The sequence below is a fragment of the Embiotoca jacksoni genome, unplaced genomic scaffold (genome assembly GCF_022577435.1).
Source record: "Embiotoca jacksoni isolate LCO1_2020_lvr unplaced genomic scaffold, fEmbJac1.0.p SCAF_21, whole genome shotgun sequence".
Taxonomy (NCBI): Eukaryota; Metazoa; Chordata; class Actinopteri; family Embiotocidae; genus Embiotoca; species Embiotoca jacksoni.
Window position 1 is genome coordinate 7,927,596 of NW_027185352.1, and position 15,925 is coordinate 7,943,520.

The 15,925-nt window shown below is 42.8% G+C and overlaps 1 protein-coding gene across 1 annotated transcript in view; it reads left to right on the top strand.

Moving 5' to 3' along the window:
- Window positions 1–15,925, top strand: part of LOC138202720 (adiponectin receptor protein 2-like) — a 30,324-nt gene that overhangs the window by 3,046 nt on the left and 11,353 nt on the right. The window contains exons 3-4 of the mRNA XM_069156983.1: window positions 10,564–10,638; window positions 10,735–11,028. Coding sequence (XP_069013084.1) covers window positions 10,564–10,638; window positions 10,735–11,028 — 369 coding nt within the window. The remainder of the gene's footprint in view (window positions 1–10,563; window positions 10,639–10,734; window positions 11,029–15,925) is intronic.

A 15,925-nucleotide genomic window follows, 5' to 3' on the forward strand; every position in this document is an offset into this window, starting at 1 on the left:
GAGAGCAGCTAAACATAGCTTCTAAGAATAGTAGAGATCTGTCATTGCTAAGCTGATTGATCACGAGACAGAGTAGCTGCTCTCTCTCTTTTGTTATATTCTCGTACTTTTCTGTGCTTTTCTTCCTCTTTTCCTCACAGCTCTCAAAACAGGGTCTGTGTGTTATGTAAAAAAAAAAAGAACAAAACACGCCCTTCTTTGTGTTATGTTTTAGCCTAAATATGCATGTACAACAACAGTTGCAGTACACCCCGCTGGATAAGCCCATCACGAGTCGATTACTTTGTCTAGAGGCACAATATCATTTTAAGCCCGAAACACTTTGGGGTGTTAAAACTATATGTTTCGGTCTGTATGTGTGCGAGCGTGATAAGCTACAACAACACTTGGGAAATGCTGAAGGCAGCTTGTGTCTTTTTGTGTATTTTCTTTAATATCTTTGGCAGTTGGAAAGCTAGTAAACCTAAACTAATTCCAGTTGTCGAGTATAGCTGCAATGATTTATCAACCAGCGTCACACTAATCAACTATTTTGATCATTTAATGAATCATTTATGTACTTTTTCAAGCAAAGAAATTCAATAAATCCACTGGTTGCAGCTTCAAAAATGTAAATATTCGCTGCTTTCTTAAGTTCCAGAAATATGACACAGTCAGTGTTTTCCCAATTATTATATTAGATACACCTACACATATATATATTTTTTTTTTACAGCACCTAAGCTGCTCTAGCTTCATTGTGAGCTTTGTTTTACCAATGTTCGGCAATTATTATTTTTGTGCATTTAAAAAAACATTAGCACTAAAACCTCCAGAAACCAGAGCAAAGCCATGTACAGTATGTTTGAGAAGTTGGACTTCTCTATGACTATTTATGCCATGTTATGAACCCAACAATCAATCAAATTAATTGAGAATATAATTGACAGATTAATGATGATGATAATGAGAGGCATCTTGTTGTATCTTCCCACGGATAGATTTAGTTGTATCTGTCTATTCCCTCAATAGCCTTGTATAAAAAAAATATAGAGCCAAGAAGCTGCTTCATGTTTTAATAACCAGATATAACTTGAGCTAATCTATTTTTATTGAAGGCAACAGCTCTGTTTCTCTGGCAGGGAGCTGAGAAGAAAAAGACAGGTGTTTTAGTCAGTCTGCTCCACATTACACAGACTAAAGGAAGTGCAAACGTAGCAGATTTTCCATTTTTGAGGACTATTTTCACCTTTTTTTTTTTGACCTAGATTTAGATAGTCATCTAGTGCTTGAAAACCATCTCGGTTTCAACTACCAGCAGCGCCGACAGCACACTGACCTTGTTGTGGTCTGCTCTGTGCTCAGAGGGTTGGTGGTGGTTTGGTACAATTCACAGACCCACTGAAGTGGCCTTCAATATCTTTGACGAGTAATTTGAACAGGATGTGGCCTCAGTGTTGTGCACTTAGAGCCTCACAGCATTTATTAATTCTTCATCAACTATGTTATGTGATTTTTATTTTTATTTCTATTTTTTTTGTTTTGTTTTTGTTGCTGTTCTGCATATTCAGATTTAGTTGTGTTCAGACTTGCTAGATCCCTGTCAGATCGATGCTTCAACATCAGTCTGCTGTGGAAAGCTTTGCAGGAGCCATGTAGCTGTAGATGGTACATGTGAATTAATCTCCACTCGGATCAATGGCAGTGGCTCCAAATCTTTTAGCCTCACATTACAAGTTGTTACCAATGTTGAGTGTTCAACCAAAGAAGAAAATCCGCTCTCAGGCTGCATATGAAGGCTATTTAAACGCCTGAACAGATAAAACTGTCCAAAGATTTCTCAAGAAAAAAATACAAGAATTTAAAACTTGTCAGTGATGTACACTTCGTATTTTTCTTTAACATTTATTTAATCATCTTGTGACCGTTCAAATAGATCTGAGGACTCGGGTGAGGTCCTAAACCCCAGTTATTTACCGCCAGTTTATCATACAGTGTCTCTCTTTTTATAATCGGGTCATTTCATTGTTTGTTGGTGGTTAAGTTTTGCCTCCTGCTATCCTCATTGAGTGTTTTCATTTCCTCTTCAAATAGTATCTGCTGTTTTTGGGGAAGTCGCCATTCACAAGTAAATTGTAAAGCTTCAGAAACTACTTGTATGGTATTGTTTAATCAGAATGTGTGTGAAAGGTTGTTTGTTTACATCAAACCAAACAATTGACTTTGACAAACTGGCCCGTCTCCAGGATGTCTTCCTGTCACCGAACATACGACCCATTCTTGTGAATATTGTAGATTTCCACCTCCCACCATGCGATCTATCAAGCGTGTGTGTGTGTGTGTGTGTGTGTGTGTGTGTGTCTACTGTGCAGTATGTGTGCGGTGAAGCAGAGAACAAGAGTGTGTATGTGTGTGTTGGGGGTCACATCACACTGGTTGTCTTTGTTTGACTCTCCATCATAAGACTGCTGGCAGCCCCATCAGAAACTCACTGTTGTATCAGGACTTAATGGTCACCGGGGGACCCGCACTTTACTCAGCCGTTCTTTGGGAAAAACAGACAACCTCTTAGGGTTGGGTTTTGAAGGCAGAAAAACAGGCCAGAGTGGCTGACAAGTGGTCTGAAACGGCTACTGTTAATTTGGCCCAGCAGCCGACCCCACCCTTGTGAAACTGCAAGTAGGTTAAAGCAAACACTTGCAATTATTTGCACTAAGTCGCCTTCGACCGTAGCGGTGTGGAGGCAGAGGATCAGAGGTGGTTTTTTTTTTCCAGTAATATCATAGTATGTGTTGGTTTTGTCTCGTTGCAACCACACCGTCCCAGTGAACAGTAAAAGAAGGCACGTGGTCTCCGACGCCAGGTTTAAATCAATGTTGCAAGATAAAGTAGGTCATCGCAGAGGCTGGCGACTGTACCGGATGAAGCCAATGGGAGACAAAAAGCAAAAAAAAAAAAATAGAAGTTAAACGTCAATACTACATTATATCTGAGTAAGCAAAGTCAGCAGCTTAAGATGGTAACAGTTTAATAAAACGACTACCAACTCACTTCTCAAGGAATTTAGAAAGGTCTTTATTTTTGACCAGTACTGAGGTGTTGGCAGTAGACCCACAAAACAGGCCAGTGTGTGGCCGCCGTGTCGTTCAAAGGGCGCTGTGTAAAATGTGTTGCACAGGGACTTCTTTTTATTCATCTTATGCAACGAGTTTGTGGCTTTTGGACCGACGTTAACAGCAAAGGATCTTTTATTCGCTGTCAAAGGTCAACGCGTTGAAAGAACATGTGTGTGTATTTATAAATACACAGGATTAGAAGTGCAGAACTGTGACAGTAAAAGACAAATGTAATACATGACACACTTTAGTTGCACCGTCATTTAAATTTTCACTGTTAACTGTATTTAAGATCTACATGACATTCAGGAAGTCAGTTTATCCGCTTGAATGCAGTAATCTACATTTTTACCTGAAGATATCAAATGTTTGGTTAAAAAAAGTAAATAGGTATGTCAGATGCTCAGTTATGTTGTTTAAAATTGCTTTTACACTGTGGAAAAACTTGTGAGCAAAAGAAAAAAACTTACGATAAGAGACCAGATCAAGACCAGCGTCAACTTGTTTTCACTGAATTCAAAGAGACAGACCTGTTTCACTGGTTTTTACATACGTCTGTGTCTAACTCAGGAAAAAAAACAGTGGGAGTTCACGGAAAAGCTGAACGTCACATCACGTCACCACATGACGGCCACCAACGTTCACAACTGAAGCACGAGAAGCTAAAACTGGATGGAGCAGAGATGCTCCAACATGTGCAGCTGGGATAACCTCCCTACCTGCGGCAAGACCTCTCCTTAAAATCCTGGAGGTCGTTGGTAAATAAATATGTACTGAATGGGCCAAGAACAGGAACGAAGTAAAAAGGGACTAGTGTTGGTAAATGGATTTAATGAGGTTGGTGTTGTATGTTTGACTTCAAATAGAGCTCGTGAGCTCGCGGCTGCAACACGGGAAGTCGTGTGCGCGGTATTCTTGGCGTTCGCGCGGTCAAGTCCTGAGAAACGCCGCCGCCGCTCGTCAGCGACGGCACGGACGCCAAAACACTCCCCGGCTGTGCCCTCGGGTCCCGTACTGGCGTACCCGACCTCGCTATTTTGGGCGCACAAGTGCGTTCGCGCCGCCAAGTACGCAGAACGGGAGGAACCGCCGACCGATTTTTCGAACCGCGCCGGCCTGCGACGCTCCCTCGCTCTTCACGTTTCCCTCCGTAGTGAGACTTTAAAACGGCTTCCAGTCTGTCTGCATGTGAGCAGCTGCGCCGTCTACCGTTTGACCTTTTGGGCTACATCTGCTTTCTGCTCAATGAAAGTAAAGAAAAGACTGCTTGCCTTTTTTTAAATAGTCTACGACCTACAACTTAATGTGTCATCACTCTCTCTCACACGCACACCCGTGCAGTCCTCAGGCAATGTTGTACGCCCGACAACCAGACGAGGCTGCAAAGCAGGTTCAGTGAGTCACATTTCATGCCCTTCCTTAACATCTATTTTTTTTTTTTTTTTTTTTTCCCCCACCTCTCCTTCTCTCTTTCTGCTTTATTTTGCAGAAGTGATGCTTTCACTCACTTCTGTCCGCCGCCTTCATCAGCGGTGAACTTCCTCGTTTTCTCTCGCTTCGGCTCGCCGGACCAGACACCTCGCGCTCATGGAAAAATGCAACATTTTCTACAAAATTCGCCATCGTTTAGGTCATTTGCCGAAGCCCCGTCCTCTATCCCACGTAATCCCAACACAACATGATGGCGGGTGCCGGCGGCCTGTAGTGCTCGCGGTCAGAGCTGCCACCAGTGACGGGCGCTGCGACCTAAAATGAGCATTTTAAGAACCAGAAAGGTGCACTTCTGCTTCTTTTTCAAATGCCACCTGTTCACCACTCGTTCTTTTGCTCGAGGACAAAAAGAATTCGGGAAGAAATCGATTCCCATCGACGTCTCTCCTCTGTTTTCTTTCAATTGCTTTGTTTTTTGTTTTTTTTCTCTCCTTTCCTTCTGACTTCTTGTTGGGTTTGTCTGTCAGTTTCTAGGATGGACTCGTTTTCTACAACAACAACCGACTCCAGTGCTTTAGGGTGAGGTCAGCGGTCTTCCTGCTTTTGTGGTGTGTGTGTGTGTGTGTGTGTGTGTGTGTGTGTGTGTGTGTGTGTGTGTGTGTGTGTGTGTGTGTGTGAGACACAGAGAGATGGTTATAGTCGGTATGAGGTAATGCTCATCATCACATGCCTGCGTGGACAGTGCACATAACAAAACTGCTGGCAAGCTCGCGTTCGCACGTTGACCTGTACTTACCTCTTCGTTTGAAAGCACAGTTATGTCCCGACGGGAATCTTGTTAAGATTTTCTTTGTGAACTGATCGGTTGAGCCGGGTTTTGTCCAAACGTTGACCAAAATCCACTTACCGGGTCTCTCCTAAATAGTGCTAATTAACAAGTTCTAGCTCATTTGTTTAATCCATGCAAAAAGCCAAAGGGTTCAAATGCCTGTTACCCCGTTGTTATGCAAAGTTAAGCGAACTGACTGCAGGCTGTATTCTCGTATCCCATGAACACGCGTAGGGCTGGGTACTGAACTTTGAGAGTTATATGGCACCGGTTAGGTAGTATCAAGTATCAAAAAAATGTCTTGTAATTCGAAACCAAATTCGGCTATCTACGTTACATCCACATTTTCCTTTGAACACGCGTATGTTTTAAATCTCATTGATGTCAGTGAGCCACATAATTCACCCCATGTAGCCCCTATGGATAAAAATCACTCGGTTTAAACTCTTGCGGCTTAAATCTTTCATTAGAACGTCTTATTTCGTTCTTTTCAAACCCATTTTTGGCCAAACATCCGTGTGACTTGCGTGTGCTGCAGTGACGGGAGTCTTCTCTTTATTCCACCGTTTACAGGGACATCAGTAATTTGTTGTGTCAATTTTTGCTTCCATTTTGAGGTGTTTAGGGAACATTGGAAAAATTGGTTCTCCAGAAAACCGGGTTCCACTCGCCCCCTGTAAAATGCGTGAAAACTGCAGATTTGTGCTATAATATGTGATATAATTTACTTTTGTAAAATGGATTTTATAAGAATAATATCGTTTGGGAAGCGGTATTAAAGTCACGGTATCGGTACCGATGTGAGTGTTAGATGTTTTTAACGAATTCCAACTCTTCCTGTCCCAAGTGTTTTATTTGGAAGACTTAGATTAACAATATGTTTGTCCTTTAGGCGTCTTTGCGTTTCAGTTTAGTGCGAAATGAACCGACACGCACAAGTGCACAATGTAAAAACAAAAAAAAACAGCAGTGACTCGGAGGGCAGAGTGATCTAGTGGTGAAAGAGATTGCTTTTGCGGTAGAGTGGTACCGGTTTGATCCTCTCAAAAAAACAATCAATAGCCTGTAAACTCCAGCTGTAGTGTCCTTGCAAGAGGCTGAACTGCTGCCTCTTCACTTAATAATAAATAATTCTACATAAGAGCAGCCGCAACACGCAAGGAACCTACAAGTGCCGTAAGAAAGCCTGTTGGGTAAAAAGCACGGTGTCGTAAAATATGCTGCTGTAGCGAAAAAATGTCCCCTCGGGGATTAATAAAGTAACTACCTAACCTAACCTAACCTGAACCCAGCAACCTTCCAGCTACTGGTGTGTGAAGCTATTTAACCCTCCTGTTGTCCTCGGGTCAAAATGACCCGCAGCTGTGTTCAACCAAGTTCTTGTTTTATTTTCATATTTTTTTGGGATCATTGGTGACAAAGAGGCTGTGAGGGTTTCTTTTAAAGAATGATCACCAATGATCCCCCAAAAAATATAAAAATATAGAAATAAAATAGAACTTGGTTGAACACAGCTGCGGGTCATTTTGACCCGAGGACAACACGTGTCTTTAGCTTCTGATTGAGACAGAACACGCAGATAAGATATTACACTAAAAAGATACGCGCTGTTATGCACAAAGTCGGGGCTGAGGAATTTTCCCGCGTTTGGCGGTATTAACACCAACACAAATACGCCTCGATCAATTCACGTTTTCTTTATTCGCACTTCTTACAAACCTACCTACTGTACAATATTAATTGTTATATTATCACTTCAAAAATCAGTAATGTGCAGTTTGAAAATTGCCTTTTCACATTATGCAAATGCGGCCTACAAGACACACTGTATTGTCAGCTGTAGTGGATTCAAAGCACTCGCAGTATTGTCGGTATTGACCTCCGGGATCAGATCAATAGCGTCAATATTAAAAGCTCCACAGCATCCATGCCTAAAGGAAAATAATGTGTATTAATGGGCACAGCTGCAGGACTCTCGGGGCCGGTTGATAATGCCAAGAGAATAGAATATATAATCGTACGATTGAGGGAGAGCGCTGAAAAGATTATTGCTTTTGTAGCGGTTAATACATCATTTGAAATAATACGGTTGAAAAGCACCCAAAGGGAAGTGTTGCTTAAGGGCACGCCGGCAGAGGTTCGGACTGAGAGTACGACCCGTGTTCACCGAGCCGGTCGTCGGCCCGCTCCTCTGCTCCCCCCCGTGTCTCTTGGGGGGGGGGCTATTTCCTGAGCTGCTATAATTTGCAGAAAATCCCAGCAGATGATAAAACTGGTCTGTGTGACTGGTTGGCTTCATGGAGGTGGGTGCGTGGGGGGAAATAATTGAACCTCACACTGGGCCTGTAATAGAAGAAAAAAAAAAAATAAGAGTGCGAATGACACGCATGAGGTGTTTCTTTTGTGCCAAGAAAACGGCGATCATAGATCTGCCCTGCACGAAACGCCTCGATGAGTCACCTGCCATCCTGTTGTCGACAGACGTCGTGCGTCAGCTCTCGGAACTGAAAAGTGCTTTGGCGTTTACTCGGACCCGGGGGAAGCCCCGTTCGGGTTTTGGGTGTGTACGAACAATCTTCTTCTTCTTGTTTTGTTTTTTTTCCTCTCTCTTCTCTCCGTATCTAATCTTCCTTCATAGAGAGTCTTTTCATCTCGATATGGGGTCAGTCCAGTCTGTTCCAGTTGTTCCATATAAGTAGTACCAGTGTGTGTGTGTGTGTGTGTGTGTGTGTGTGTGTGTGTTCTTTGTTTTTGGCTCTCCAGTCAGCTCGACACAGAAAATGAAACTACTTCCCCGGTACGCCGAACTTTATTAGCAGATGTTTTCGGGTATCTTTCAGCCATTGTTGGCGATTTTATTTCTCTCGTAAATTTCATTACCCGCAGGTTGTAAATGTGCTAATTAAATAAGTAGGTGATTATCATGGTGTTTTGTATACTTGTCTTTTATTGTGGCTGATCAATAGGCTGCAATAAAAGCCCCTGTAATGTATTTTATTTATTGTAACACAAGACGATATGAAAGTTGTAGGTTGTAGCTACGATCCCGCTGAGAATCATCACCTCCATCTGCAGCTGTCCAAACTTTACCGAGCTCTGCGGTGAGTTTCTGCACTCAGGCCGGCAAATTTTGTGTCTCATGCCGTGGCTTTGGGCAGAACCACTCAGTACGAAACCCTCCAGCTTTCTGGATTGCCAGGAGAGCTGTTTTGTTGTCGATGAGGCTGCAAAGACTATTATCCTGGGAACTCACTACTGCTGCAAAAATACCCATTAGAAGCACTTTAGTCTTCTTATTCTCTGTCTAATAAGGAGCCCGAGTGAAATCGTAACTTTTCATTATGACAGAAAATGAGGGTGCGGCTAACCAAGAAAGGCGCCGGTGTCATTTTCGCAAATAGTCGATTGGGGAGAGAAGGGAAGGGAAAAGTGGAGAGATTGATTGGACAATCTCTGAGTGTAGAAGTGTTTGATTTTGATTTGGAAACTTGCCCACAGGCCAGTCATCTCAGTTCAGCTCAAATAGTCTTTTTCATCAGCTTCTCGGTACAGAATAATGTCACTCGATGTCATGGGTTGTGAAAATCTGTATTTTTCCTTATGGCCCGAATGATTGTTTTCTCCGTCCTGTTGTCTTTGTGTATTTTTTTTTTGCTTTCTTGTGTTTGGTCTCTCAACCCTTCTCTTTTTTTTTTGTAGTATGAGCATGTTACCTTTTCCATAGGTGTGTGTGTGTGTGTGTGTGTGTGTGTGTGTGTACATGTTTGTGTTTCTTTTTTCCCCTTGGCTGTATAATCCCCTAATGTATATGAGCTAGCACAGGTAGATGGTTTAAATGAAGTGCTTGGGGACACGTTCACATTGACTTGGGCCCCTCTGGAGGCGTGTGTGTGTGTGTGTGTGTGTGTGTGTGTGTGTGTGTGTGTGTGTGTGTGTGTGTGTGTGTGTGTGTGTGTGTGTGTGTGTGTGTTAGAGAGAGTGCAGGGGGAGAGGGTGACACGTGGAGAGAAAACAGAGTGAAGCAGTATGAATGTTCAGCTGCATTTATCATCATTTATAGGACATTAAAGCTTCCGTGATTGTTTGGAGAACACGCTGCTGTGAAAACGTGCACGTTCAAGTACACTGATCTCTATGAAGGCTAAAAGTCCTCACAAGGATATCAAATAAATCCTCCAAACAAAGACTTTGGTGTGGACCTCTTTCGGTTAAAAAGAGTTGCGCAGCTTTACCATCATGACCCGTTCTTCCAGATTTAAAAAAAAAATTGTCCCAATAAGTGTGTAGCTGTGTAGTGGTGTCATATGTCACATAACAATTGCTAGATTAGATTTTTTTACTTTAGTTTTACAGGAATTTATGGGACACAGTGGTATCACAATTAACGATGCCCTCTGAATTCAGCTTCTGTCCACAAGTGGCTTTGACTTGCGTCGCAGCGCATGATTTGGTTGGAAATGTCCCACCTTGCGGCTGACGCCCGGTTTTCTCCCCGAACTTCAAATGAAGTGATATTCACCCCTGTAAAGCAGAAGAGAAACGGTGAAGTGGTGAGAGAAAGATGGATTATACATTCTCAACGGGGAGCAACATCTACTTCCTGTGTGTGAATCTCCCGTTCCTGTACTCGACACCTCTCGTCGCTAAGCAGCTCACCATGACAGCAAGTTGGCAGCTCCTAATTGTCTGCGAGTGTTAGTCGATGCAGTATTTTAAGGCCTTGATGCGACGGGTAACTTTTTGAAGGGACGGAGACAAAGCAGGAACCAACGGTATCTTTAACTCGGAGAAACGTCTGTGACATTTCTGCAGAACATTTTGTGTCTTGGAGGACTGAAGCTTGTGACCTTTTTAAATTCAAGGCTGTGCCTCCATTCATTATATTTTCAGTCTGGGCAGCTCTGCCACAATACAGAGGAGGAAGCACTCTTAATGAATTGGCAGGGATTTATATGCATAGCCACAATTTTATTATATTTGATTTATTACGTAACATAACATTTATCATATAACATTTATTCTGTACATTATTGGCATCTATGTTTTTATTGATCGGGAAACTGCTGTTGAGTATCACTTCAGTGCGGTAAAAATATGATGTTGTAACGGTTGTTATGTCTGGATTCTTTGTTTTGTTTTAACCAGATATTATTACTGTAATTTCTTTCTTTTCTTTCTCCTAATATCTGCTTCTCTGTCTCCCTCTAGAATCGCAGTCTCTTTCCGGCCCATAGAGGCCCGAGTCAACGTGTCCGGTCCAAAGTCCTCCTGAGTGGAGTCCAGGTGGGTCACCTGTTGAACATTTTCACCTCCTTCAGTTCACATGCGCTCCGGTTTTATGTGCTTTAACTTCCACTCACGTTAGTTTTGTCCGATCAGGTTTGGTCACTTCCAGATCTCGTCTACATCCAACGAGTCGCCTGTCCGGCCTCGGCTGCGCTTCATTTCACTTTCCGGTGGAGGCCTGTCCAGCGCTTCAACCTGGACGGAGGGGAGACGAGTGGGGCCGAGGGCCCGTCCTTCGTGCTGCGACACAGAACTTCAAATCTCGTAGAACAGGCCACAGAGCACTCGCCTACAGATCCCACGAGTCTGCAGCAGAAAGGAGACACGCCCACCTCAGGTCCTTCAGCCAGTCACCCCCGCACCGCAGAGTGCCCCTCACACCATGGGGTGAGTGTCTGACACACACACACACACACACGCACACACGCTGTCGTCTGGTTGGTTCACAGCCATGTGGCGCGCTATGGGTCGACTGTTCACAGTAAAACTATCCCATCAAAACACACACCCTCACATTAATGATTTAAAAGGTGTCGTTACCGGCGAAGTAAAAGATTCTGCAACTGATGCCGACCAGCCCGGCGGTTTACGGTCAGTTCAAATCTGAATCGACACATTTCTTTAACTGTGAAAGACGCTAAAGGGAATTGGTGCCGCGGTTACCTTTTCAGATCGGTGTATCGGCAGAGCAGCCTGTGATACTCGCGTACGCACACTGGGCCTCTCGTGTCGATAAGTAGAAAGTAGATGCGAGTCATGCACGTGACCACGTTCATTAAAAGCAGCCGTAACTGACTGAGGGTTAAACACTTGACCGCCTTCGGTTGCTTTGGTTTGTGCATCTTATCCTTTGAAGAGCTTTTATGTTTACACAGATCAAAAGTACATTGAACACTAATTAAACATGAAAAGATCACTTTTTAAAAGAGCAGATTTTGACTCAAAAGTTTGTTTAGGAAAGTTTTAGGCCTTTAGAAATATTAAAGGATTATCCTTTAAACGTTTAACATAAAAACATACAGCACATAAACCAGATTGCAAGAATCAAGGTAACGCACTATCACACTCCCAGTGAGGAGTACTTAAATGAATACACTCATGACTACCATAAAAACAGGCGTGACAACTTGTGACCGTGATTACATAAAAGTATATTTACTAAAAGGATCACAAGGTTTTTCATTAACAGAGGTCAAAACGATGTAGATAAGAGTTAAAAACACACAAACTTGAAATGTCTTCTGCTACTACAACTCGGCGCCCTGGAGAGAACAGTTGGGTGTTTAACGCCTTGCTTAAGGGCGCCTCAGAAATAGTTGCTGAAGGAGACTTATGTGAGGCTTATGGGGTCTTGAATGTAATCAGGTTTTACCAGCAGCTTCTTGGAGCTCGATTTCGCACGGCGTGATCGTGAGCCTGGTTCCCAAGGTTTCCAACCTCCACTTATTATCGACACCCTCTCACCACCTTCGAGGCGTTTCAAACTCGGAGGATGAGTCATCCGGTGAAATAGTAATTAGCAGTCACATTATGACGGGGTCGACTCTGCCTGACGCTCAATTTGAGTTTTTCCACCCCGGGTCTGAAGTGATGCGGCTATCGAACGCGTGCGAGGTTCACAACTCCCAAAATAGCGCCGACGATATCCAGGCGACTTCCCGGAAGGAGAGCAAACACATTACCAAAAAAATCTGTGTGATTAGCTTCTCATGAAGGCAACCTATTAAACTGAACAAACAAATGTGCCTGACACTCTCCCGCCGTGGCGGCACTTGTGTTCCTTTTTAAGACCGTGTGTGTGTGTGTGTGGTCAAAGCTGCCGCTCTATTGTTCGGCGTGAAAGGCAATCAGCAGAGCGCGGTTCGGCTGTAACACAATAGTGTGTGTGTGTGTGTGTGTGTGTGCGCAGCCTTTTTACCTGCTGTAACGCAACGCGGATACCCGAGAAGGCGTCAGGCGCCCCGGCCCCCCCCAGTCAGCGAGGGCAGGCTGTCTTAACACCACACAGGCTGCCCCTTAAATTTTTCAGCATTTTGCGAAGGTGTTAAGTGTGCGTCTCAAAATGTGTTTGAGTGTGAGGTTTAGCTTCGGGGTTGGTATCGCACATCCAGTTGTTTGCCATCAGATCAGAGGCCTTTCTGTCTCTTTCTTTGGCAGTTTGAGCTGTATTTTTTTTTTTTTTTTTTTATGTCTAGATTTGATTTTATGTTACAAGGGAGATTTCCTTTTTAAAAGTGTAGTCTAAGTAACAAACACGCTCTGATCTTTTCCTGTGAAGTTTCCTGTTGTTTTCAGATCTTTTTGAACTTGTCCCGATGGGATTCTGGTATTTGAGTCTTTTCCTGATCGCACAGTTGCAGATAAGCATTTTGAAACAATAGTGTTTTACCTGCCAACAATTTCAGCCCACTATCTTAGCAAGACGTATTTTATAGGAGAATTTATTGCCCATAAACGGATCATTAAAAAAAAAAGCCTTTAAAAGTAACAATCTAAAACGCCGTATTTTTCTGTTTACATGTGCATTTATAACCCATAAGTGCCGGCCTTCCTGTGCCATTAAAGCTCAATTACATTACAGCTCATTTAATTCAATTCAGGTAAGTAAGACTTGGAGGAATTGTGAGTGGAATTAGCTGTGAGGCGAGTCGGGTTCAATTGAAACTCTGTCCCGACGCTACTAATGAAAATTAGATTTTTCAGTGAAAAGAGAAAATGGCTAAAAATAGCCAAAGAACCCAATAAAGTCTGATAACATTATCCTGTTCTTTAAAAAGCTTTTTAAAAAAAAATCTTTTTAGAGAATAAGAACACGCACAATTTTATTTTGCACATACACACACACACTTCGACAAATGCAAAAAAGGCAAGTGCCACTAACATCAGTAGAAGTGAACAAACACCAGTGAAGAGTGCACAACGTTGTGGCCCTGAGATGCTTTGCCACGTCCTCTTTTTGTGCTCAAGGCTTTTATTGCTGTCACACATGTCAGGTTAAAGTAACATCAGGTTTTACTTTGTTTTTGTGTCCCCGGTCATCCGTAATCATCAGGTTATTCTAGGATTCCTCTCGGTTATTAAAACCTTGAACTTTGTAGGGAACAAATTACTCATAATGTTCCACGTCCTGCCACCTGATAGTGGCCACCAGCGTGTTTTTTTTTTCTTTTTTTTTACGTGTTCACCTGATACACAGTGGCCCAAAATAGATTTCACCCATAAACAGTTGCTGCTGGAAAATGAGCCCCTTGAAAAGAAATGGCTAAATTATCTTTTTTTTTTCTTTTTCTGTACTCCACAAAACCCGCTAAATCAATTTTTATGATTAGAATTTGTTCCTTTCTGTATTTGGAAAGTCTTCCTTTACAGAAAAAACATGAATTTCAAATGTTTCACAAAAACTCAAATGATCACATAACACGTGTGATTGGGGTTTTAGAACATTTTAAAAGTCTCTAATGTGTGAAGCTCATTGTAGATTCCTCTGTGAAAATTTACACATACTTTCCCCATTTTGTCATATGTTGCAACATGTGATAAACGCGCGTCATACGTGATCATGTGTATTGTCTCATCTGAAAAACATGTTTTTATTTTTTATGTAAATTGGGATTTAAAAAAAAATTATTTTTAGCTCATTTACCTGTCCTCCTGCAGATAGTTGAGTTTAAAGGGATTTAAATAGTAGATCGTTGTCCGTTTGAAAAAAAAAACCACTGGATTAGTCTTGTCTTGTTCTAATGAGAAACTACAAAGCGACTAAACTCACATGTTCTATGGATTTACAGAATTAAAATCTCTTTAACATTCTCCATCCAATGAGGCAAGAAAAGCACCAAAGAAAACACAAGGGGCTTGGAAAAAAAACAGCTTTTTTTTTGGTTTAAGCCCTCCAACTATGAAAAGTTTGATCAAAATCTGCGTCTCTTTGTTGCTGATGCACATTTTTTTTCATGCCCTCCTCACGGTCACGGGCGAGAACAGACAGAGCAGGTCATCTCGAGCGCTGTTTTTTTTTTTTTTTTTCCAGGCGAGCATGTGCGGGCCCGTGTTTGGAACATGCTCTGCCTGTTTTCGAGGGTCGCGCCGTCTTTTCCGAATCGCTATTGTCCCAGGAGAGCGTTTGTGCATGTGGGAGTCACATGTTGATTCGCCACGAGCTGCGCAGGGGTTACAGTGTACAAGGGTGAGCTCTTCCCCTCAGGCTCGCCCGCCATTGGTCCGCCGAGTTTCCGCTGTGTCCATGTCGGCTGGCAGCTGTTTCCTGGATCCCGCCCTCGACTGTGCAGTCGGCACGTGACGTTGTTTACATCGAGTCTAGAGTTCCACGTTTCACTGAAAGAATTGTTCCTCCGAATCTTTTTCCGCCTCCGTGTCGGGCGTATCTGTGGAGCAGAGCGGAGGATCCCTGGTAACACACACTGTATACACACGCGTGTGTGTGTGTGTGTGTGTGAGAGACCAGCTCTACATACACAATAGATAATGAGTCTGAAGGGAGCTGAATATACGCTTTTTGTGTGCGTGTGTGTGTGAAACAGAGGAAGAGATTTTGTCTTCAGGGACTTTTAAGAAAAACTGCCTTATTAAAAGCGGCGTCTCGCAGGATTTCCTCCTGTTCCCACGTCTGCGTATCATCCAAGACTCGCTTCTGAGCTCCTGCTTGTGCGAAAAGTGTTTGGAAGTCTCCCTGCTGTCACACTTTGCCCTGCACCATCTGACAGATCCAGAGTGCAGCACATGCTCCGCATTTGGAGTCGGTGCGTCAACGAAGTCCAAAAGTAAAGAGAAATCGATCGGGATCATTTACACAATCTGACCCTTCCTGTCAACAACGAAACAAAGTCACTGGACTAATCCAGAACCACGTGCTTCGTCCAAAGATGGAAAACTTAAACACCTTCAAATTGAACGACTTCCCATTTTTGATCATTTATGTACCTTGGTTTGGTCATTTTATGCTGAAATGATAGATTGAGACTCTTAAATCATCACAGTATGAAGTGTATGACCTTTTATTTTCCACAAAGAGTAAAACTCAGCCATCAGAAAGAAGCATGCTGCCTCCATCGCTGCTCTGCTCCGGTAGAGGAGAATATTTAGTCGGGGCCAGCCCGAGGAAATTTATTCAATCTGTTCCCGTTTAGGAAGAAATATTGTTCTCAGTTAATTGTTTAAGCGGTAAAAAAAAAAAAAAAAAATATCACGATTTGTCCTGAAAAAAGTAAATAAAGCTTAAATCGTTGGGAATAAAATAATGTAACTGGATTTTGTCTGATCAGCA